Genomic DNA, 26,718 nt, shown 5'->3' on the forward strand with positions numbered 1-26,718 from the left:
TCACGGTACATTAGTACCATTAGGGAAAGATGATTGGAACCTTTGTTATTACGGTAGAAGAGCAAAAGAGAAATTTGAGTTTTATGCCCATTCTATCGCTCTAATTGCCAACGAATCGGCGAGTAATTACTTACGATTTTTCCAAAATTCTTCTAGATTTCAAAAAATTTGAAAATTAGCTAAAATAAGTTTTGACCACAACTGCAAATGAAACAGTATAAAATTGTGAATCAAATAGAGTGCAAACCTTTTGTTTATTTTTTATTCATTACATTTAAAGCTACACCCTGTATATTATTGTATTTTAGAAATGATTCTAAACGCACGTAATTTTCTATTATTGCCATGCAAAACGGGAAAGATTTTCTGATACAAAACGTCCCTTTCGATCAACTTGAATATCAATCTCTCGGCTTGATCATAAATATAATAATTACGTTGTTTTCCTTTTATTGGACTCAGGTCAGCTGGGTACTAACTCATTATCTCTAAAAAAAGCGAGTGCGTACGAACACACGCAGTTTATTATAAACGTGCTAAAATTTCACTACCTAATTGCCACTTAAAGGTGAAATTGACTTTTTTCTATTTCACCTTTCCTTCTGATTAGTATTTTACCTAAAAAGTGAGATTCTAATGAACAGACCAACAAAGTTAATTTTGTAAAATTTCGAACTAATCAGTTTGCAGTAATTACACTCCCGATGAACGTTTCAGTGAAATATTTTTACTATTTCATTTTAACTTTTAAAATGACTTTCACATAACCGCTACCGAGCCCACCTGCAGCTGCGATTTTATTATTTTTCTTATGATGTACCTAATATAAAGTTGGTTGAGTATTTTATTCCTTCAACACCTGAGAAATTATTTTGGTATCATTCCGAGTTGGGAGATTTATAATTTCACGCAACATGTTTGGAAACGAGACCTCAAATCTCCATCTTCTTGGCAGATCCAAAATGAACAGATTTTTTATCTACAATATTATGATAATTGCTTTTTAAATTATATCCATTTGACACACCACAGACCATTAGAGCATGACGTGAAGAAATAATAAAAATGCCATTAACATCACCTGACCTGTCACAACACATTTTTCTCAGAAGTCTTTGCTTATGATCAATCAAAGATTAGTAGTACCGGAGTTTAATTCCGTACGATTTACATCCATTAAATATCCAGATCACAACACAATCTTCTAGAAAGTTCAGTTTCCCGCAATTCCGTAAAGTGCACCGTTTATGCAGCGATCGTGCATTTTCCCTGCACTTGCGTAACAAAGGTACTATTACGCTAATCCGCGAATAATGCGAAATCAATATTCTTCTCCACCCTCCTCCCAAATTGCATTATCGCTTCTCAACTTTCTCCTGTCCTTCTCAAATAAATCATCATCTCATCACCGCTTTCCAACGCGAATTTCGGGTGGTACCTCCGGGGTTGCGAAAATGACTCAAAGCCCGGAGAGAGTACCAATGTCATCGAGAAAGCCGCCTTCTGAGCGGAGCCTGCGATCGCACAAGTAGCACAGCTCGTAGTCTTGGAGTGACCGCCGTGTCCGTCGTACAGTTAGTCGGTACCACTCGATGCCGTTAATTGACGTACCGTGTGCTGTGTTGGTGCGAAATATCGAGTGATTAGTTTTGGGTGTTTGCGATTAAGAAAAACGCGTCTTGCAGATGTTCCAAACCGGTACCGAATTGGTACAAGCGTATCGGGTTCATGGATGGTACTAATTGAAACGAGAGCGACTGAAACTCGATTTTGGTGATTCGATATTTTGGGTTTAATGAGGGCGTGACAGTGCACAGGTTTACATTACAAAGGGACGACTTTTACTTGGGTAAGTGCGATCGTATCACGAACACGTTTCGTTTCATTTGGGGTCTTTGGTGCACGAATTGGAACTTTTCGGACGCTAATTCAGCATTCTGGAGCGAAAGATGAGCTCAAGAGACAGATGGTGCACTTTTTAACATTGATAAAGAACTAAAATTAATTGAAAATTTCTAATTTCTTTTTGTCGATAACCTTTCATTAAAATAAGTGAATATCCAAACATTTTTAATAAACTTTCACATGCAGATATTCTTTTGAGATTTTTAAAATTATCATTTTGAGATCTGTTTTCTACAGACAAATAAGACAGGAGAAGAATTTAAAGAACGATATAACATAGAACCGAAACAAATGAAAAAAAAGTGAAGAATAATTAGATCCAACAGATCTGAAGACAGTTTAATTCGTCATGATTTTTGAGTGCTCCAATAATTTCCATAATAGTTAAGCAACTATTCCAAATATTTAGATCATACTGTGGAAAGAACATAGTTATATAAAAAGTACATTTGTGCCTTAAATTTCATACTCTACATTCCACATAATCGTTACATAATGTCTTTGACCACGTTGGATAATGTCTTTCAATTTATATGTATATCATGTCATAATATAAAAGTTGTATAATACGCTATTTGAAATTTAATTATTTCCTCTGTGAAGCTACCAATTTAAACCGTACAATAATTAAAATATGAAATCAGACGTAGAGCTGAAGTTTTTACAGTGATCTGCTTTAAGTAGCGGTTATAATTTATGTAATTCCGTTTTTCACACACTTAGTATCTCAGTACTTAAGAAATTGTAACTTTCCCACAACTAAGTATTTACTTAAGAGTTTTATACCTCTAGAAAACACTCAAATATTTAAATTTGTAGGTGTGTACTTCTAATGACTTTACATTAATAAATAACCGACAAAAACAGTCGTAAAACCTGAAAACCCGTCACCGCTTAATATTAAATTGATATTGCAAATTAAAACGAGTTCTAAACGCTTTTATGCAAATAATCTGCATATCGTACATTCGACTAATTAGTTGGCGACTTCAAAATTTCCCAAAATGTTACTAAAAGGATGTAAATTAAATTTCGCTGTCAGTCGATGTAAATTCCTATGAATGCTATTTAGATTTTATGTTGTTAATTATGAGTCTTATTATCATGTGAATGTGGAGTAGTAGAAACCTGCACCAGCAGTTCGTTCACTGTTAAAAAAACGACCATCAGTTCATTAAGTCCATTATCTTGCGGATAAACCATAGACTAATCAGATGTGCATTAAGTGATATACAGTCGTGTAATGTGTCCTCTGCATACATTTCCTGAATCGAATTACAACAGAGTCATCTATACAGCGCTGACAAGATTACTAATTACACCAAACTGTAAACAGCTAACTGATCTAGAACCGGTATTGACTGAAGGAGATCTGTAAATCACCGGATTACGGTAAAGTCGCTGATTTTCAGGAATTCATAACTAAATTGAAATGTCAGTTTTGTGCAATAAAGGATTTATTATCCAATCTTTAAGTGTGTTTTAACAAGTGGAGGAAAGTTGCCGGAGTGACATAATACTTTTCTAAAGTAATTAAATACGAAAGGAAAAGAGCGTGCAAGCTGATAGCGTGAACTATTAAACGAATCACATATTTTAGATTAATGGAAATAAAATGCACTGGAAATGTAATTATAACTTAACATGACCACTTGAGCGCGAAACGATGCATGCGGTTGATGGGCAAATGCTACAAATTGACGTCTTCCAGGGGCGTTTTTAAAATCAACTTTGAATAATTTGTTATACAAGGTGTTTATAAATGTTTTTAGCAGCAAGGGCGCTATGAAATGTCAAAAAAAAATTGCCGCACAATACAAATGAGGGTTCCGATTTTTTCAACTGACATTTGTAGTTAACCGCAATCATAAATCCAAAAAACTGTTCCAAAAGTCATTTGCCGGTTATTTGTGGAGCCATCTATTGATCAAAATTGACGTCCATCTATTACAGGTGTTTAACTTATCTCCTCATTTTCCTCATTTTAATTATAAAACGGTATTTCTCTGCAGGAAAAATGACGTGTAGTTGTGGTTTGAAGTATTCACTATAAAAACAAACCGATAAAATAGTGCATGTCGGGAATTCCAGAGCCACCCTTGATGCCATAAACATTTATAAACACCTGGGGATCCATAAACCAGAAATTTAGCTAGAAAAGTTCCGATTTGGGCGACCCAGCGGCTGCCTCGACCCGCCCCTGTCCGAGGGCGCCCCTACTTTAGAAAGGCCGTTCAATGTTTATAAATTTGCAGCAGCCTCTCGGCCACAATGGAGCAAGTCGGCATAGCACCTCCGCCGCTACCGCCGAAGACTCGCCGGTCCCCTCCAGCCTCCTCGACAACGGTACAACACGACGACGTGTTCACGCCATTCCCTGAACAAGTCAGTACCGACCATTCTCCAAGTCATGTCGTGAAAATCCGCATCAACCCTGATGAAAACGTGATATGCGACGTGGCGCCGTGTATTCGTATCAGTGTGAACTCGCCGGAGATGATCACCAACCGGGAGGCTCCCACCGACCGGTCAACGGCGTACTTTTTCTACAATTGTGCAGTCATGTCCAGTGGGCAAATCTCGCCGAGTGATACCTTGGATTCGGGTACCTGCAGTGATTTGGATAGTACGCCGCCGCCGGTGCCGAAGAAGAACACTTCGGTGACGCTGATCCAGCATAAGAGAGCTTCCAGTCTTACGGATAGTGACGATAACGAGAGCAACATCAGTTGTGACTCGTTGACCAGTGGGAAGGTCTCTCCGGTGCAACAAACAAACCTTCCACAGACGCTCCTCCAGGACATCAGACAACGGAAGAACAACGTGGTGGTCAAATCATACGAAGAACGCAAAGAAGAAGAGAAGCAGAGTGCCAATAGTTTGTCGTTTGAATCCGACGTGTTTTACAAGTTCCATTTAAACGAACATTTCGAGGAAGAAAAAGTGCCCAAAAAGGACGTTGAGGAGGATGAAACTTTTGCGGGATATAAAGACATTTTGGGAGACAGTGCCGCGACCATACGCAGCGCGAAAGGGACGGTGAGGGGGGTCAAAAACCGGGTCAGAGCTGGAATTGCCACTTTCTTACAAATCAACTCGATTGCGAAGGTAAGGACACCAACTTCATTTTTTGATACATTCGTCCTTACGAAAAGTAGGAAAGGATCGGACAATTAGCGCTTTTTACATTAGCAGTTCTGTTATGTAACAGTTGGCAGACGTGCGCATTCTGTTTTCTTATCTGAATGATGCACAGCTGCGGATGCTCAGATTTCGTAGTCTTTAAGACACAGAAAATGACTGTTAATTGCGGCCGAAGGTCGATTCAGTTACCTTTCGAAAAAATGTCGTTTTAATTTATTGTTAATAATAATATGACAGGGCAAAAATCTTAATTGACAGGTAATTGGAAAAATGCGAATCGAACGTAAGTAATAATCACGATTACGTTCAAAAGTGCACATACAAGTTTTCAATGAAAAAAGTTGGTAACCTAGTAAAACACAACTGCGTCAAAGGAGACTTAGAATACTGATTTTGTTGGTAGGACTGCTGTTATCGTCTCTCCTGACAGTTTGAGGTTAATTTAATTAATATGTCATTGTCAACACGTAACAGATGTCGAAATTGATATATAACAGGGCTACCAACAATTGCGAACAAAACGAGGCCTGCTATTCGGTGTTAATTTAATTCTTCTAATAACACTTCGGAGTTAGTCCGTTTCGTTTTATCAAGTCAGGGTCTAGCAAAATTTTCCGAATATGTAGAATCAGATTTTCGCACTTTGCCAGTTATTAATAGTTATTTATAGTCGCGTGTGGTAACTTACATTTTACAGCGCGAAATCAGTTTGAAGCACGACGATTAATTAATGATTGAGCGCTGTAAAATGGTTAACGCACAAGAGTTGTATTAAACTTTTTGGCCGAAAAACTTTAATTTAAATAATTGGGTTTTTCAAAATTCATGAGAACTGTCACATCTGACATTTAAAAATTTCATCATCTGTCAATTCTGTCAATTTTGTAGTTGGTGCACAAAAAGTACACAAGATGGCGCTGTATAAAAAACGTTTTAATATTACTTTAAAAATAGAAATATTGTCTCAATTGAGATAATAATTTAGGTAGATTCCACTTTGGTGATCAATCTTCATTATGGTAAAGTGATTTTAATTTATAAACGCATCTGAAGAGCAGACGATTTGGGCAATTTTTACCGCACGGCGTGTGTAAACGTCCAGGGCGCTTGTAAATCTAGTGTTTCCGAAGATGTCAATTGAATGTTAATTTGACGTTTACAATTCATGAGGCCAAAAACAATCTTACCTACAATATATTAAATGCAGTGAACAACCGCCGCTCTACTTAACAAATTAAATGAAAATCAATTTTCACCACATCAGATTTTCATTAAACCGCCCCCACATGGTTTAATAAAATTATTTAACAAACTGTGATAAAATTAGCTAATCACGTTGATAACAGTGCAATAACACGTTCATTCTAATTTACTTTTTCTCGGTGATTATCATATTTTGTTTATTTGTTTACGAGGGGAAATTAGAAAGGCAGTGAACGGACACAAAAATATTTTTGAAATGTTACCTTGTATCTAACTATCTCCAATCTATGATTAGTGGAACTGTAAAAGTTGAATCAAGTTTTTGTAAGAATTGCATAAAATAGACTGCGAGCAAAATTTAAAATTCAAATTTCGCGCCCTAACGACTTCAATTCGAAGGCGCGCGATTTGAAATTTAAATTTCACTTAGTTTTATCTATTAATATTCGGATTATGAGAAATACTTTACGATCGTTTTTCTCAAGCACAATCGCTACAAATCACAATCTGATAATGAGTAATTACGATTTGAGTCACCTGTGTAATTGGAGATAAGAGATAAAAGTACTTGTATGAACCGTGTGCGTGTCTTTGATGTCGTCTCCGCGAATTTTGAGCCAAAAAGGCACCGTTCGGGGCCACAAAAACCATGTCCGTCAAACTGTCGCTTTCTACTCCGACATGGCGTATTTTAAGGTAAGATGAAACCGCAGTCTATTTTCATCTCTGCATTTATCTTGGTTAATTGTTCCGTGGCGGATTTTCATGCATCCAATTGATTGATGTGGAAAAAATGATTTATGAAGGAGGAACAATAGAGCGCTGTTCGAAATTTCCTGCTTGTGCAGACAGACTTCAGATGTAAGATAATATGAAATGCCAAGAATATAATGACATTGTGAGCGTGAAACGGATTGACATTTCGCTCTTGCTGTTTCAATCAACTATTCAAAGCTCGACATAAATTGCGCAAATTTTAAACAATTTCCAACAAAATCAATTAAAAGCGAGCAATACTAGCCGAAAAATGCGAAAGTGAAAGGTGTGGCGAGTGGCGGAGCGAAACCAGAAACCGCAACAATTTGAGGTTTTTTAAGCGAGATTTTCCGAGAATGGAAGTGCAGGTGACTGATGTCACGGTACTGATTTGACTGAGCTTGAGGACAACGAACTGGGAAAATTGTTTTGATCAAGTCGCGTTTTATAAACACCAAAAATTCCGGGATTTCTATTGTTGATCTTGTTTGGGTTTTACTCGATTTGTAATAAACGCTCTGTAAAATATGCAGGTGTCTTTGAGGTCATTTCCGCAACGCAAGTGGTGCAGCAATGTATTTCATAAAAGTCGCGCTCGTAAATGCGGAAGAACCATTTCTCTAAAAATTGTGTTTACTAAATACCGACGTGTCACAATTAATTACGGTTCCGGAACAGGCTGGTTCTAATTATGGGGTGATTGTCTAATACGGGCAATGTGTTGACTAACTGTTCAGGATTTTTGATAAGAACATTGTAATTTTCAGAGGCGGATTAAAGGCGGTTGAGGCTCCGGGCGCTTGAGACAATAATTAAGATTGCTTTCTGGACTCTGATTGAAATTAAATTGTTTTATATTTTTTTCAGATTATTCATCGATTCTATTTATCCCTACTTTAGATTTGTCTCATTTCTCTACAATCTCGGAATTCTCTTTTTGGATTCGCTTCAAATCCTGCACAATTTTCCGTAGAGTCTTCGATTTTCTTTATTTCTTTAAACTGTTTTTGGTCTCTTCATAAATGAGTGATTCTGATCTTTTACTTTTTTCAATTTTCTTCAATTTTTTTTAATGATTAGATTTTACATATTATTATCAATTATTTTAAAGAGTAAGACTTAATTGTTTTAGATGCTTATTTTTTTTACTTTTTTCTTCGAATTTTTATTCACTGTAAATTCATCTTTTCGCAAGATTTTCTAAATTATGTTGGGATTTTCTTTATATTTTTCTCAGAAACTTTAGAGCTATTTAAATTTACTAGATTCTCTTGATTTTTCTAAATTACAAAATGCAGTTTTACCCGAATTCTGTTTCGTTTCTCATTGGATTTTCAAGGTTCGTTTGGAATTAGTTTTTTAACAATACAGAGTTTAAAAGTTACGTGTGTAGTTTCTTTCCGGAAAAAGGCGCGTAACACTTGTTATATTTTTCTGATATTTTCTTTAGAGTCTTTTAGATCGTTTTAGATGTGTTTGAGATTCCTTTTAATTTCTCTAGATCCTCTGGGCTGTTTTTTGATTATTTTTGAATGCACTAGATATTCCTCAAATTCTGTTTAAATTTTGTAGATTTTTCGCGGAATTTATCTTGGATTTTCTCCAAGTCGTGGATAAATTTTCTTTGAATTTCGTTTAAATCATTCGTTAAAATCCTCTTAAATTTATTTCTGGTCTCTTTAAAGTAGTTTAGTTTAGTTTAGTTTCTCTTTAAATCCTTTCAGGGGTTAATAGTTCAAAAAATGGCATATATCTACCTAACTTCCCCTGATTTCTTTGCTAATTTCCTAGTGATTTCGACCAACTTCCCCTGAGTTTCTTGTAATTTCGTCCAACTTCCCCTAATTTCCTTGTGATTCCATGTAACTTCCCCTGATTTTCATGTGATTTCATCTAACTTTCCCTTCTTTATATTCTTCTTGCTTTGCAAATTTTGTTTAAATTTTGTAGATTTTTTGCGGATTTTATTTCTAAGTTGTGCATAAATTTTCTCTAAATTTTATTTGAATCGTTCGTTAAACTCCTCTTGGATTTACTTCTGGTCTCTATAGCTTCATAGTTTCTCTTTAAATCCTCTCAGGGGTTAATAGTACTAAAAAATGACATCCACGTGACTTCCCCTGATTTCTTTGCTGATTTCCTTATGATTTCGACCAACTTTCCCTAATTTTATTGAGATTTTGATTAACTTCTCATTGCTTTGCAAATTCTGGTTCAATTTTTCTTGCATTTTGTTTTTTATTGTCTTGAATTAAAACTTGATATTAATAGAAAAAAGACTCCTAAAATTGGGGTTTTAGGACGCACTTTTCACATTACGACATATTTTCCGGATATTTTTTCGTTCATTCTGTAAAGTTAAAAAAACGATAGTTTTAGACACTTTGTGAAAGTGGAAATTGATCTTTCTGACCACTTTAGAGAGTCAATTAAAAGATAACGAGATCTCTAGATATGCGTATATTTTTGATACATTGCGTATGCTTTGGAATTTTGTTACATCATAGATAAACATTGGTTAGACAGCAGTAAAAATTTCTTTGAATGGAAAGGAGATGTGGACACTCCTCTGTAGTAATTTGTATTTGCAGAATCAATAAAATCTGTTCCTCATGGCCGACAGAAAGAAAAAGTGACTACAAAAGTAAGAAAATAGTAAAAGGGAGATAAGAAGAAAGAACACGAATAACCAAATAACTGCTACTTTGTCGTCAGTTTTCATTTAGTAAATTAGCTGTTAAAGGTTAGAAGGCCACTTTAACTTTCCACTTAGGCTGTTTTCGTTCATAATTAGTTAAATACCAGAGCGCTGATCTTTGATATATGAAATATTTTGAAACTAACTGTCCACTTCCATGCATAACTTTTAGTGTACACCTAACCAGTTTTGGAATGTTAAATTCGTTGCGTTTCTTTACTACTGTCGTCTCTTTAATTTCAAGAAACCGCAAAAATCCTCAGCAAACTTTTTGTATTTTGTACTGATGTTTTCACCTCCCACGCAAACATCGGCCGTTTTTATTTTAAGATCTCGGGCTCGTAACCTTTTTAATGGTCTTTAAAGCTGCAGTTCAAATGAATACGCGTTGTTTTTCATGAAACTTTCATTATCATCCTAGCGTGATCCCATTCTTAACTACTTTTTCCCTTCAACAATTCTGCATTTCTAACATTCACTGTTACAAAACAATAGCTGCATTATCTTCTTATCCACCGAAAAAACGATGGGTGGAGTAGAATGCAACAAGTCAACCGTTTCAAACATCCGTTGTTTCGCAAATAAAAATGTTTCGTGCAGTCAAAACCCTAATCAATACACCCCATTTAATTTAATTATGACTTTATCCTAAAATACACAAGGATTTATAAATTAATCCCGGAATTTTCATAATCGATCTTTTAAAACAGAGCATTTCAACACACAAGGTCGGCAGAAATTCGCTGCAAGGTCGCTGAAAAATAAAGCTTGGCGACAAGACCCGTTTCTAAAGATTTCATTACGCTTTTTTGTCGTGGCGCCGGGGTAATTATCTATTTAGTGCACAAATTAAAATTAATTAAGTTAGCAGGAGGTTGGAAAAATTCGCACCGACTTTCTAAAACTGGATCAGCTATGACAAAATAAGATAAGATAATTCTATGATAGGGAGACTTCCGCATTTTTCTGTTCAAGGTGACAGAACCATAAATCTCTATTGTTTGCAGTATCAACGACCAAATTCCATGAGATTAATGGTAAAGATCATTAATCCGAACTAACCCAGTTTCAATGACTCAACTTGAGTCATATCTGTATTGCTTAATTGGCTGCGTGAGGTAAAAACGTGCCAATCAAAAGAGTTTCCCACATTGAAAAGATCGCGTACTTTAATTAACTCTATTTTCCATTATTACTGGCACAAAAAATAATCACAATGACAGTCGGAAATTTTCATCTCGTTAACTCTTTTTCGCATCAACTAAATAAAGTTGAAAGTTGTAAGCCCATCAGAACATCATGACAAGTTCTCCAAATCCAATTAAATGAAATGTTTCCATTGTGATGATTGGTTCTTTGTTTTTAAATTGGCGGAATAAAAGAGAAGACAGGATTCTAATTAGAAGAAACGGTCCGGAAAACGGAGACATAATAGTAGAAATTTCATTGTCTTTTAATATTCCCACAAATAATTAAACGAAAGTGTAAAATTAACGTTGAGAGCCGCATCTCCAAATTAGCGCTCTTTTCGATTCTCCATTCTACATAATTTAGAGAAGATCCCAGTCAGTAATTATTTATTGCAATTGATTGCTCAAGAGTCTCACGACTCGAAAGTTCAAGGTTGCACGCCCAAAGCAAACATTTCAAACAGGAAAAAAAATGAATAGAAAAATATTCCAGCCAACTATAGCATCCCTCAGATTACTGTTTACCCCTTTCTATTCCGGGCGTAACCTCCATCCCACACACACACGTGCCGTAAGTTCCGGTTAGAAGCGGGTATCGGCTCCGGCGCCCGACTTGTACTTTTTGAATTAGCGGAAGAAGCGCGCCGTAACTCAATTAACCGAATGTGTGTGAAGTGAGCGCCGCATTTGTAATAAATTGGAGCTCTTTGATGGGTAAATTATGATAAAACGCACTATTTTCCGCTGTTTTAAACACGTTCAAGTTCAATTATTCGAATAAACATGACGAGTGTTTAACGATGTGTTATTTCACAAAAACACGCGTCAGAACAGAGATCGGATTGTGAGCAATTTGTTAAGCGAAGCGCATTAATCGGAACGGGAATATCGCACGAACAAATTTTTAATGAAACTCGCAAAAATAGAAAATTTCAAGGGAGGTAAAGGGGTTGGATTCGATGCAACTTGGAGATCGCAGCAATTACGTGTAATTGACAAGAAACTTTTTATGTTGAAAGTTAGATGTTTACCTCACGGGCATGTTACCTGTGTAATCCACGATGTATGCACGTTTGAACGCTAGCATTTTGCGTAATATGTAATTTGTGTTCAATTACAAAGAGATTATTTTGTGCAAGGACAGACCGTGCTGTAATTGAAAACATTGAGATTTATTCATTTCATTTTGTACGGACTACACTGGCACTGATACAAAATATTTTTCTAATGCAGCCTGAATAACAACGACGGAAAATAAAAAGCTAGAAAGAACGTCAGAATTTTCATGATGCTTTGCTGTTAGCATAAATCGACAAACATACAAACTACTGTTGAAATAAATATTTGTTTTGGATTTTGCCCCCATATTGGGCCTGATTTTCAGCGATTGCATTACATTAACTTTGTTTTGTTTATTTGGGCCATATTACGATTTAATGGATGCTAATAAAATTACCAAACATTTTAGTGACAATGTCTATAACTAATGTAAAATTGGGAAGTTAGATGAGGGGAGACCAGGAATTTGATTTTATAGTTGGTCGTAATATTTATGTTTGTAATTTGTGATAAAAATTGATGGACTTTCAGTTTCCCCAAAATCGGTTTTAATTATGAAGCTGTAACTTTTACTTGAAAAAGAAATAATAGCCTTCGAAATTGACCCCATCAGTTTTACTCTAATACAGTCAAACTTCCACAACTCGAACCTCTATTACTCGATTTTTTCTCGAAATTTATTTTATTCCCTTGCGTTTTCCTTAAATTTTACATATGATTTCATCTCTATAACTCGAAAAATTTCTCAGAATTAGTTTGTAAAAGATAATATTGTAGTAGTTTCCTGAATCTTCTGAAGTTGATTAATAGCTTTAAATGTCACCATAAATCTAGAATTTTATCAAAAGTGCTAGATAGCCATCAAACTTGCAACAAGATGCACAAAATTGATCTTCTGGGTTGTGTAAAAATCTTATACGCCATATGGAGAGCTCCGATCTAACCGAAAAAACTATTCAAAATTTTATTTCGAAAATCTGGTTTTGGTAAGTGATTCTGACAACGATATCCCACTCGAAGAATTGAGCCAGAAAACAAATTTCTAAGTACAAGAAGAAAAATATTCTAAAAAATCAGATCAAAATCAGATCTTTAACAAAAATTTCATAAAATTATAAAAATTGCAAGTTGAAACGATGTACATTTTGAAGATTTACATTTACAAATGAAAAATACTTCTTTCTTCTTCTTTAAAAAACAATTTTATGAAAAAAAAAATGCGAACAAACATTTAATTTAATAATGGATTATCTAGGTACTTCTATAAAAACTCGAACCAATTGTGGTTTTCTTTCAGGTTTCAAGTTATGGATATTCGACTGTATTAATCATATTAGCACAAAAATGGTTTTGGCAGTTTCATATCTTCAAAATTACTCATTTGGGGGTGAAATTCAAACCGAAAATTTGATATTTTTTCCCTCGTACGTAACTTTGTTTTTTCTTATCCAATTTCATTCGTTTTAATAGCTTTGGATGAAGAAAAAAAATCCCTAAACCACTTTTTACCATTCCGCTCGTGTGTTGGAAAAAATTAGAGAAAATGGCGCCGGCGTCGCTCAATTTTTTTCATCAATCTGTGAAAGATTAGCAACTAGATAAATTCATTCTCCGACGATCATTTTTATATTTTTCCAATTACGTACTTTTGAGGGTCTTATTGCCAGCGAAGCGAGCGTCAACTCACTCTACCACGAGCTATAAGCAAAACAATCCACAGGTTCCATCATGAGAGTTTATGAATATTGAATAGAATGACGCGCAATAAATGCCCTGAGCTTTCAGGATCTGCTTTATTTTATTTTCAGGTGCCATGAGCAGACATCCCGTTTTCTAGTTTTACCATTTTCGTAAAATTACACCACAAAAGGTGTGCTCTTTGTTTCTATTCTCATACGTCCTCGCGCTTCATTTCCTCCTATACAAATCATTCTGCTTTCTAAAGCCAGACGCGAACCAACTAGCTGTTGGGAGTTTTCCCTCTGCTCAGAAATTGAGGAAATTGTGCGATGTGCTTGATCAGGAAGTCGCTGAAAAATTGCCAAGTTGGTCCAACAGTCGGGAAACTTGCTCGCTTCGCTCGCTGAAGGAAAGACAGTCGGAAAAGTTTCCGAAGTTTTTCAACAGACAGACAGTTTAACTGTGAAAGAATGCTTGGGAGAGTTTGCTCGCTAAAAACGCAATTCGTAATTACCTCGTAAACCGCATTGAATTGCACCCCAAATCCACCTTTTATCCCCATTCTTAAAACTCCCATGCATCATTTCCGCCTTTCCAACTCACTTCTTAACTAAAATAGCCATTAGTCGGTTTGCTATCCATTTTGTTTCGCGACCAAACGGAGGAAAACGCGGGATAATCGACCTTTGCCTACATTTTAATTTTATTTCGTATTTATAAAAAATTTCCTCCGCTTATAAATCGGCGAATTTCTCCTCCAAGTCTGTAAATTTAATAAAAAGCGGATTGTGGGGCTCGAGTATTGTATTGATCAATCTTCCCGCGTGTAAGTAGGTTCTTTAGAGGATTTAGAAATTTTCTGGAGAAACGTAAGATGTTCGATTGCAAATTTATCTGTTGATATCAAAGAACTAGAGGATCTTCCCGAATCTTAAAAGGACTTTCACCGGATGTCCGGGAAAGTTGGTTGCACAACACCTTAAAACAGTTCGGTCTTACATTTCCTGCTGTATCTAGTCCGTGTGATATGGCAGGAATATAAAATTATGTGACTGTTTTACGGTCTAAAATTCCATCAATTACGGTTTTGTAAGACACTCGATACTGTAGCGGGACAGATTGCATAGCGGTGTGTTCCGCTACAGCTCTTCAATTAATGAGTGCAAGAGGAAGGAGTCAAGTTTGGATATCAACAGGTCCTCAGGACATTGACAAAGAAGTGAAGAGGGTCTCAACCGTTCTCATTATGGAAAAAAAAACTGTCCTTGGCCCAATGATCGTTAATCTTCGCCGTACCTAATTGTACTAATATGGGTATAAATTCCTGATCACTAATGACCCAATTAACGTAGTTCCAACAAGGTGGCGCCACCACCGAACCCTAAGAAAATGTTATGATCCTTTTATCCGGTACCCGGAAATATTGACTCTAAATTATCTCCGGCCGTTGAAGATTGTTTACATTTCCAAAGTGGCCTCTCCGTTTTTAATTTTTCTTTCAACTTTTGCCACATTGTCACAATCCCGCGTAGTTTGCATCAAATATTTGCTCAAGATCTCCCACGCTCGAAAACTAAATACGCTGTATATCCTCGGCTATTTAAATTGTAAATTCATAATTTTACATTGATCTGAAAAGCCGACACGTGGAATGTGTTCCTACCTACACCTGGCTCCGTCTGAATCCTGAAATTGCATCGATTGCTCGACCGAGACAAGAATAATGCAGCGCCAAGCTTATTTCGAACAATTACCCGGAGTTGCTTAAGCTGCGAGTCCGGGGTTTAGCCGGAAATTGGTGACAAGCTGCTGTTTGCAGGATCAAGGGTGATAAAAAGGGAAAACGGTTTTCATTTTTACCGCAATTTCACGCCAAAGGTGCGATGTACTATTCGAGAAACTAAGTTTAGAACTAAAAGTGCCAAGTTACAAAACTTAGAAATTTCTCTTGGGACGAGTGCGGACGAGTTACGTACACTATTTTTTCTACGACCCTTTCGCCGTGCTACTCCGTCTGATTAGAATTGGGGAATATAAGCGAATTTTTTCTTGCAGAACTACAAGGAGAAGGACGCCGGCAAGGTGGTGGTCTACACGACGACGATGGGCATCCTCCGCGAGACCTACCAAGCCTGCATGAAGGTGAAGCAGATCCTCCGCACCCTCCTCATCAAGTTCGAAGAGCGCGACGTCTTCATGAGCAACGAGTATCAAAACGAAATAAGGGAACGCATGCGTTGCGAACATATCCTCGTGCCACAGGTGTTCGTCGACGGGCAACACGTTGGGGTGAGTTTTAGAAGCATTGCTTCCCTAGTCCTGTCGCTCGATCGACCTTGGAAATCTTCCCGATTAAAACGTCGCGTCGGGAGAAAGTCGATGCTTTTACCAGACCGGGAAGGGATTTTTATTACGGGGTTGGATTGGGGGAGCGGTGAACTCTTTCAAGGTTTGTTTTCCAGGGGTAATTAGCGGGTTTGTTTTGTAATGCAAACGTGGCGAAAAAACTGCCAGACATTACCATTTCCAGCGGATATGTCTCTGACGCGATTTTTCTTTGGCTCTCAGATTTTCAAAGTAGCAGTGATGAGGGTAATTCGATTGTTATATCTACATTCATCCCGGCCAAAGAAAATGTTATTGTTTGACGAAATATCCCCAACAAAAGCTTGAAAATTGTATTTGTCCTCTGACATGAAAACGGGGTCTTCGACCCCGTCTGTTCCGAGCGGAAAGAAGACGTGTGCAGTTTAGGAATGTGAATTTCCGGTTGCCTAGCAGGATATGACACTCGACCACTGGCTATTGGTTCACTAGGCCGTCGAAGGAGGTCATTTCTTCGTCGATGGAAAAAAGTGTGAAAATTTACAAGGTCGCATGTAATTGCGATGATTTATGAATAAACGTGAACTTTCATTAGCAGTTGGTGGAAAGACGCGCAATTAGAAAAATAGGTTGTAAGACCGCCAACCTTAACGACTCCCCTGAGGCGCACCGATTTTATCCCAGAACAAATGCGCTGCTGCATTGATTTTAATCCGAGTGTTTTCTGACAGAAAAATTCGTGGAAACGCCCGGACTAATGTGGAATTATTTTTACCTGTCGTTAATCCGGAGAAAAAAACTTCTTTCAAAGACAATTTTTAAAGCTTCTTTACACTTTCAAACTTTCCGGTGTGTTGAAAAAGCGAATGCGCCCAATTCATAACTTTACCAACTCTTCCCGTATTTTAACTTCCCAGTTAGACCTGATTGAAGCTGTAAATAAATAGAGACGAGACCTGGAAATAGGTCACATTTCATTAAAACTTTGAAGGTCCCCGCATTTGATACATTTCACTCTCCCCGGGCTGCAATGAAGCAGATTAAAGTTTTGGATTCGGAAAGGTCCTTAACCCCCTTCAACCACCTTTGATTAGAGCGTGTATTAACCAATTTCCTTCTTCTTGCTAAATTTCCGTGCATCCAAACGTATTCTTGGATTTGTCGGATTTGGTTTAGTCCGCTCACAGTTCTTTCAAAGTGGATATTTTTACGAAATTTCCGGTTCATAAAAGACATTTCCGGGTTAAAAAATTCAGTAAACAAATCGAACGGAATTGAATACGAATGACAGGAGTGCGCTTCAGAAATTTATCTTTATCCACAAATAGCAGATTTAAATTAATGTCTCGTCTACTACAAGTACAAAATCACAAATTCCAACGACCATCAATTACTCGCCCAAAGAAGGCCATTTCTTCCGAAGCAGAAAGTAAAATTTTATGTTCGAGTTTTTACGACTCTAATTATTTATCTGCGATTTTCAGATAAGCGAACATGTTCGGATTGGAAACTTGAGACGGAATTGCTTAAGCGGTTTTGGAAGTACAGTTAATTAATTTCAAAACATTTATTATAATTAAAATATTCATTATACGTGTATTTAAAATTAATGATCTCAGACAGCGAAAGTCATACTTCACCTAAATTCTAAACATTCTTATTGCGATAGGCACAATATATCATTAAAAATCGTTATTAAAGTCTGTAGTAATACCAACCTATCGACCCATTAGAAACGAATTTCTCTAGAACCTCACAAAAAGCGCATTTGTTGCAAAACTATCATTTCTGACCTTTCACAATGAGAATCGCACCTTGACGAGTTTTCATTTAATTTGTGAGAAAACACGTCTCCAACAACCTTGGCTATAAAGTTTCACGAAATTGTAAAGTAGGTTACCACTGTGATAAGGTTTAGTTTGGAACGTTGCTAAATTATTCAGTTATTAATAAGAAAAAAATTAGATCAAGAAAAACAAATTGCGTAAGAAATGGAATTGTGTAACGGCAGAATTACCACGACAAATGTCAAGAGATTTTCGAAGGCAGGTGCGGCGAAATCATCGCGGATTTGTTACAACGAAGTGTCATTTGTTACTTCTTCGCAGTAACCCAGAAATCGACTTTTTGTAAGTTGTCAATTGTATTACATATCTAATGAAGAGAAAACTGGGATATCAAATCGTGTCTTTTTCCTCCGACTCTAATATTTTTATGCAAAAAGCGCCATTAAGTTTTACGATGGTATTGTGCCTCGAATCTTTTTACTTTTATAGGTGCCACTTAAAAAGCGTGAATGAAACCATTTTGCACATCCATCAAACCGGAACCTGGTCGTCACGACTAAAATTATTATTAATTCACCTGTAAGTCGATATTTCGGTGTTTGGAAAATTCGTGTAGAAAGCGACACAGTCGAATTCTTAACGCATCCTAACACTACTGTCACCCAATCGAGGTCACGGATGTGGGTCACATCACGATTTTACAAAACAAAACCTGTCGTATTGCTTAGATCATGCAATATGCGAGATTTTTATTAGAAGAATGTATAAAAATTAAATTACACACAACTCGAATAAAGCGTGTCAAGGCTTCCGGGGGTTTTTATGAGCGTTAAAAAGCCCCAAGCTCACTTAAAATTATTGCAAAACTAATATTTACGGGATTAAGTTAACGACCCGTGGGGTTTATGGTCTAATGAAGATTCAGTCTTCCGGGAGTTCCGGGAGAGAAAAAAATCTCCAGTCGATGAAATTCGATGAAATTTCAGGTGGGCTCTACTCTTACATTCGCACTTTCGTTGATTCATAAACTAGTTATCAGTTCGTGAGTACTAAAAGGAAAAGCTTTGCAGTGCTGTTGTGTTCTTTTGAGAGAGTTTGGTAAGAAAACATAACTTGGTCTGTCTGCATTTGCTTTAATAAGATTTCCAAGAACTGTTGACAAAGCCACATGAGTGTGCCATTGAAAGCATAATATTAATTTGGAGTACATATATTTCCCATCTTGCTAATTGCAAATGTCAATAATTGTTATAGTGTTTGTTTAGATGTTATTTGTGACATTTTGCCACTTCACTCATCAAAGTCTGCTCCGGACTCGAGGTCTGCTTTGAGTACATGCAAAGGTTCAGTGTGCTTACAATTTCTGGTTTACATTTAAGTACAATTAGATAACTAGAGAAACATAGTAATTTTCCAGGAAAATCGGAGCTACGACTTAACGAGATCTTTACGCTCTTTGGACCTGATATTGCAGAACAGGTCTATGAAATCTTCAATTAAATTTAATCATGAATTAAAAAAACGAGTTTTAAGGTTTGCAAATCGAACTTGTATGCTATTTTTCATAATTTGCATATTAAATGGACACTTCTACAAAATCAAAAAAAGAAATGAAAGAATCTCTCCAAAGAATTCTAAGAACGAATCCAAAAAAATTATCCAATTAGTTGTAGAATTTCTTGTTTGTTCTATGAAAATTAATCAATTTCTTCTCACAGTTTGAAGCTCAGGATCAATTTCAATTAATTTCAATTAGTCTTTAGTTCCTCTGCATTCTCTTTAGATTTGGTCCAATTTTTTTCCTCACATTCTGTTTAAATTTCCTTGAACTTGCAGGATTTTATCTTCATTTTCTTTTTATTAAAAAGGTACATAGAATTCATCTTTATTTTCTTTTGATTTCTTCTATATTGTGCATTGTTTCTTTTAGGTTCTTTACATTTTCTTTAGAATCGAATAGAATTTCAATATGCAGTTTAAAAAAAGATTTGTGATCCTATGATTGGAGATTTATAAGGAGCATATTATTTTACGATAATATTAAATAACTAACTACTAATAAAATAATTTTAGGCAATAAAATAAAAAATTGATATTCAATTTTTACAGTCACAATATGAAAACACATTTTTTGTCGATAAAAACGAAATAACTTCTGAGCAATAATTATTATAGTTCTAAAGTATAGGTATTACCTAAAATGCAGTTTTTGCGAACCATTCGTTGTTGTTTAGCAGATGAGTCCGTAAAAACTTTTTAGATCCGTCTTACAAACAACAATTTTAGCTTAAACATCTTACTATGAATAATTAATTTAATTAATATTTCTCAAAAATAGACAAAAATAGATTGTTTTAAATAAACACAAAAAAGTTTACTTTCTTGAATAAAATGCAGAATTCTGAAAAAATTACCAAAAGCGCGAAAAAAATTGTGTTAGAAGTTAGACTTACTTACAAACTTAATAAATAATATATTCACTTTGATGTACCGAATATATCAAATAAAGTCGAATCACTATGCTTTTTTTTTAGTTGTCACGAATTGTGTGCAAAAAAGCTCATTTTATGGACTTAAATGAGTCCGTAAAATAACTATTTTTGGGAGCGAAACATTAAAAGGTCTACATTAAGATCACAAACAAGGTCAAAAATACTCGGCAAAAGAATTACGATTTCTTGTTACCATCAAAAATGTTAAATATGAATGCATAAAACTGAGAACTTTAAAATAATTAAAAAAAACAGACGGCATAATAATAACATTTCCTCAAGCTCATAGTGAAAAAAAAACTTGCCGCGCAGAAACTATGGAATTCGTGTTTTTTTTTTAAATTGTGAACGAATTTATCTCCATTTTATCGCGAAATTTCAGTGCAAAAACCCCAAATAAACTGTCGCTTCAAATAATGCTCGGATTTATCATGTTCTATGACAAATTATTTATTTGCGGCGTAGAAATGTCATGCAACGCTTGGAGTTTTTTCGATTTTATTTCGCATTCAATAGTAAATCGTAGTTTTACTTGAGCTCAAAGTCGGGAGGTACTTATAAAGTTATATCCTTAACTTCTTTGCAATCGTGATCGCTTTTTCTGGTCTTTTTAGAGGCGCGACTTATATATAAATCTTTTACGGAGAGAGAAATATTAAAGAATTTAGAATGTTTTTAATTTTGAACAGAGGATAGTAAATTTCAGTGCATACATAAATAGTTTAATATGCAGAGGACAGCAGTGAAAATTTACTGCATGCGCCATTCATTACCCAATTTCTCGTTAATAAGCCTTGTTTGTCAAGCGCGTTACTTTTATTACCAATTTGGCAAATTTAGTAGTTGCGAAAATGCTGAATAAAATCGCGTTTTCTTTTTTAAGAGCTAATAGCATCGCGGAAGAGTTGAAAACCACTCAAAAGCTGTTTAGACAGCTTGAAGAGAAAACAAAGAACGGGAACACTTAGATGTAAAATGAGCATCAGGTGGTTTTATTATTCTCTCATTTCCCTACTTTTTCTTGTAATGTACATATAAACTGGGCTAAAATCGAAATACTGGTGGTCTATTTTAAAATTCTATTATTCCATGCATCGGTTCATTATTCAAGTTTCATTAGGATTTCGATTAAAAATCGTTCTTTTCGAGTGAATAGACAGGAATGAAACGGATTTATAAACCGTTCTGCCTGATCTATCTTTGCCATAATCGATCAAAATCAGCGCCGCCACCATCATAGGCGTCGTCTATTATTCCAATTAGTTCTGATAATTCCAATCCACTTTATCCCTTAAAACAAATTTGACGTCGCAATTCACCCCGTCTCTCTGTGAAATATGTACAGAGTGTGAAAGCGGGGAGCGCAAGAAAGACGTCTGGTCGAAGGTCAGTGTCCTGGAAATGCTGCTGAAACGACAACACATGGAATTTTTAAGCGCAGGACTACAAAGAAGTGTCCTTGCACTCGTCCCGAATTCTATCGATCGCTTCCCGAGATGAAAAATTGATATTTTTCATGGGACTATCGCGAGACACGCCTTTTTACGAAATTAGGATGAACAGCGTTTTGGGAGAAAATAGCCGGGGGCCTCACAAGACGGATCCATTAAGTCGCCTCAGGTGCACAAACTCGGTCGATACAGCTAGGCACCACCTAGTTCGCTACATTCCGCGGTGTCGGTTTCCACGTGTCTGTGGACTCCATTGTCGGAATTACATAATGGGGGTAATAAAATGAAGCGTCAGGACGAGCGCCCGAGGATCGAACTGATGACGAGGATAACGAGTTTTTACATCGCATTCAAGATTTACTTTGTGTGGCTCGCCGGGAAAAAAGGACAAACCACCTGATGCTTGCTTTCGGACAGATTTCTATTTTACGTTTTGATATTTCACTTTCTTATTGTTATTTTCAACACTGACAGTTATGGGTTTCTTTTTCAATTGCGGTGGAACATTTAAAACAAACCAAAAAGAATTCGTTCCTGTACAAACGCGGCCAAGAAAAATGAAAAACGGGTTGTCCTCAGGCTAAAATGGTTGTACAATTTCCTGTCTGCTCCAACGAGAGCGCGCGGGAGTTTTTGCTAAATACTCGTCAAAGGTAAATCACCAGTTTTTTAGAGTACAAGAAGGATTTTAGTATTTAGGCAAAACGAGATCTCGAAACCCACAAAAATAATCTTGAAACATTTATACAGGCTGTCTCAAAAGAACAGAAACTTGTTGGTCTCCATTACAGGACTGTTGCGTAAGACTTGATTGAAAAAGAAGCACTTTCATGCTCTAGTTCCGCTCACCTAATTTCATTTTTAAATAAATCGAAGTATGGATAATTGCACCTTGCAGATTTGCATCAAATACAGTAATTTCATGCACGCGGCTCCAGTTTTTGCCATCGATATCCATTTATCTCCAATTTGGACCACCACTGGACACAAACGGGCGATGTTTTTCAATTAGTCGTTCCAATGTATCGGCTATTGCTCCGACCTTAGAACGTTTAATTAAATCCAACTGTTCACTGGTAAATAAACGTAGAATTAATAGACCGAAACCGAATTCGACTTTTACTAGTGACGAAAATCAAATTTTGTTTGAGCAATTAATGCAGCAGATTTATGCATAATGTGAAGTAGCATCCTGTTTGGACGTGTAATTACCGTAACACTAACCTAATGTTTGGAATTCAGCGGGAAAAACAGGTAATGATAAACGAGCCAGATGACTAGCATGTTCAATTAAAGTAATCAAGAAAAGTAAAAGGGGTGTAGCGACCCGTGGGGGATCAGATCTTGCTGGTTTTCGTCGCGGCCATTAGGTTTTATCGAAATGAGAAAGTTTGGCATAAGAGGAGGGTAATTATTCATTAAGTACACGACGATGTTTACACTCTCAAATTATTTAAACCGGCGTTTTTTGACGTGTTGGGGAAATTAAAAAGAACAAACTTTTGACTTTTTCATTCTCAAACAATTGGAATTAACCTGAGTAATTGCAGCTGGAGGCATTTGTGTTAAATGCAAATTTCTCTTACTTCAGACCCCGCAGTATGACTGGAATTTGACTGTGTCGTTATTAATTTTCATCAAAGCCGCCAGCTATATTTTCCTCGCCAAGACTATTTTTTGTTCATTAAAATCTTCGAAACTGCAACACAGTGTCATAGTACAACGTCTATTTTACGACTTTGCTATTTTTGACATTTCTCCAAATTATACTAATTTTTGAGTTTTTCCTTAAGTCGGACTAAAAATTCCCAACTTGTCTAATCAACTCGATAATTTAAATAATTATGACTCTAAAATTAAACAAACTTGGGTATTTTACTACATACTGCGAAGTCACTCTTAAATTAACCCTAATTTTATAATTTTAGATAAAAAAAAATCGATTTTAGAATCTTTTATTTTTCAGGCGAACCAAAAATTTGCAAATTTTTCTATAAGTTCCATAGCTGTTTTTGACATTTCTAGAAACTGCGCAATAACAAAATTTTTGGAAATAAACGAAAGAATTTTTGTTTTTTCTTTTCAAATCGGACTAAAAATTTATAACTGTCTGATCAACTCGCTAATTTATATAATCATAACACTAAAATAATGCAGTTTGGGTATTTACTACTACGGAGTCGTTCTTAAATTCTGTCTAATTTTAATTTTTCTTACCAAAAAAGATCGATTTTAGAACTTTTTATTTTGGAGGTGAACTGAAAATTTCCAAATTTTTCTAGAAAGCTCCATAGCTTTGTCCGATTTAATGGTAAGACGATGAAATTTTGTAGTTTTACTATCTTTGGCATTCCTGACAATTGTGCGCAATTACAAGATTTTTGAAAAATATCGAAGTAATTTTTTAATTTTTTTCTGTTTAAATAGTACTAAAAATTCCTTACTATTTAATCAACGCGATAATTTAAAAAATCTAATTTCTAAAATTAAGCAATTTGTGAATTTTACTACTACAAAGTCTCCCTTAAATTGTGCCAACTTTTTAGACCAAAAAACAATTTTAAAAAATTGTATTTTGAAAGCAAACCAAAAAGTTCCAAAATTTTTTATAATGTTTCGTATCTCCGTCGGATTTAATGGTAAGACGATAAAATTTCGAGGTTTTGCTATTTTTGACATTTCTGAAAACTGTACGTAATCACAAGAACTAAAGAATTTTTCCTTTATAAATCGGATTAAAAATTCTCAACTGTCTAACTAACTCGATAATTTTAATAATCATACCTAACTCTAAGAGTACATAATTTGGGTATTTTACTACTACGGAGTTGCTCTTAAATTATGCCAAATTTCTAAATTTTAGACCAACAAAGATCGATTTTAGAAATTTTTATTTTAATTTATTTTAAACTTAATAGTAAAACCATAAAATTTTGAGGTTTAAATATTTTTGCATTCCTTAAAACTGCGCAATTACAAAAATTTTTAAAAATAACTAAAAATTTTTGGATTTTTCCTTTTTAAGTTGGACTAAAAAACTGTCTGTTCAACTCGATAATTTAAATAATCATAACTTTAAAATTATGCAAATTGGGTATTTTACTACTACGGAGTTGCTCTTAAATTGTGCGGAAATTCAAAAATCTGGTCCAAGAAAAATTGATTTTAGATTTTTTTTGAAGACAAACCAAAATTTTTTTTTATATAATTTCATAGCTCGACTACATTTAAGACAATATAATTTTGAAGCTTTAGTATTTTTGACAATCCTGAAAACTATGCGCCGCAGGCTCAGGCTACATTTACTGGAGAATCGTTCAATCAACTAAATAACTATTGAAATTATCGAGAATTTAGAAGGATTTTCCTAAAATTAATGTAAGCCGCCAGTTATATTTTCCTAGTCAAATCTGTTTTTCTCTCATTAAATCTTCGAAACTGCAATACACATTGTCATAATACAACGTCTATTTTACGACAGTGTTCACTCATAAAAGTTTCCTTTCGTTCTCACTTTACATAAAATTGCAACTATGAAGAAAACTGACTTTCAGAGCATGAAAAATAAACAGGCGACCGCAAATATCCAATTTCGAGTTACTTTAATAATTAAAGAGCAAGAAACGTGTCTGTGATTTGAATGTTTTACTCCAAGCTGATAAATAATGAATTTTTAATCAATTTTTGTGGTAATTGGTTTCGCGAAAAATTAACAGTTCGGCGCTTGATATTCCGGCATTGTCAAAAACTTGGGAAACTCACAAATTTCTGGTAACTCAATAAATATTCGCAGATTTCAGGTATGTCTAGGGAGGAAGGCAGTTTCCGTTGGAAACTTACGTCTTAATTTGGATGTTGAAATTTAATTAAAAGAGACACTGGAAGAATATTAAAGTTGTTAAGATTTTTACTCCAAAATACGCATTGATAACGACAACCCAAACCCAGACGTTTCGAGCGTAATTTAAGTTCGCAGACTGTTTCGTTCTTATAATTGCTTTTTGATTCTGAACGTTCTAAGACTTCTCGCCGTTTGTTGTTGTTGTGAATTCGTCTTCCTTCCCATAAATTGAAAGATGTTGACTTTTTTTTGCTCGAGTTCGATAAACTGCACACCCCAACTGTCTCTATTGCGTTTTATGAAACCGTTACTCATGTTTTTAGACGCCCCAGGCAGAAATTTAGTTCTTTTATGTCATGCACATGTCGCGTGTCCAACAAGTAGAGCAGCAACTCTTATGTCATCTCCACGCGTTCATCACAAACTAAACTACCGTTTTTGCCTGTTTTATAATAAAAGTAGACTTTATAATCGAAGCATCTCTTGTCCGTTCTAATATTCGATCTCTTGTTCCAGGACGCCGAGACAATAGAGAGATTAAACGAATCCGGAGAGCTGAGGAGAATATTAAAACCTTTCAAGGTAAGTACCACCGATCGTTCAAACTCCCCAATCGATTAGTCTAGGGACTGTTTTATTTACGTCGGCGAGTGTCAAATGAACGCTTTTGCGGATAACTGCTCGTTAATTACACCCAAGTACAAGTTTGAATGTGAGTTTCTGTTGCAGAGCATGGACGCTTGTACGACCTGCAAAGTTTGCGGTGGTTATCGACTATTACCGTGCCAAGTTTGCAACGGAAGTAAGAAATCCGTCCACCGAAACCATTTCACCACCGAATTCGTTGCTTTGAAATGTATGAACTGTGATGAAGTCGGATTAGTTAGGTGCAGCGCATGTTAATCGGAATCTCAAAGCTTCGAATCTTCCATCAACCCATTGGTCACAGGATCAATAATTCCGGGGTGCCGGAAGTTGCACCGTCCATTGCCATATCAGAGGTTCCATCCAATCTTTTGTACTTTTTATCATGTGGGGGCTTTTAAAAGTGCAATCTTGTTTAATTTTAAGAGTCTTATACCGATACGACTTATTTTAATTAGCTTTAGCCAATTTTAACATTCTAGCTCTAAGGTCATATTTGTATAAATTTTATTTTGTGTTGAAATAAAAACAAATAAAACACA

At 35.6% G+C, this 26,718-nt stretch overlaps 1 protein-coding gene across 1 annotated transcript; it reads left to right on the forward strand.

Moving 5' to 3' along the window:
- The first annotated feature begins 1,473 nt into the window (after window positions 1-1,473).
- On the forward strand, window positions 1,474-26,718 carry LOC148166389 (glutaredoxin domain-containing cysteine-rich protein CG12206-like). The gene is made up of 5 exons (XM_088048994.1): window positions 1,474-1,849; window positions 4,161-5,013; window positions 15,691-15,924; window positions 26,048-26,113; window positions 26,261-26,718. Exons 2-5 carry the CDS (start codon window positions 4,177-4,179, stop codon window positions 26,432-26,434), a joined length of 1,311 nt encoding a protein of 436 aa, XP_087905120.1. The 5' UTR covers window positions 1,474-1,849; window positions 4,161-4,176; the 3' UTR covers window positions 26,435-26,718.

This window comes from Gnatocerus cornutus, unplaced genomic scaffold, assembly GCF_029298725.1.
Source record: "Gnatocerus cornutus isolate USDA-ARS CGAHR unplaced genomic scaffold, icGnaCorn1.1 ctg00000023.1, whole genome shotgun sequence".
In the NCBI taxonomy this organism is placed as follows: domain Eukaryota; kingdom Metazoa; phylum Arthropoda; class Insecta; order Coleoptera; family Tenebrionidae; genus Gnatocerus; species Gnatocerus cornutus.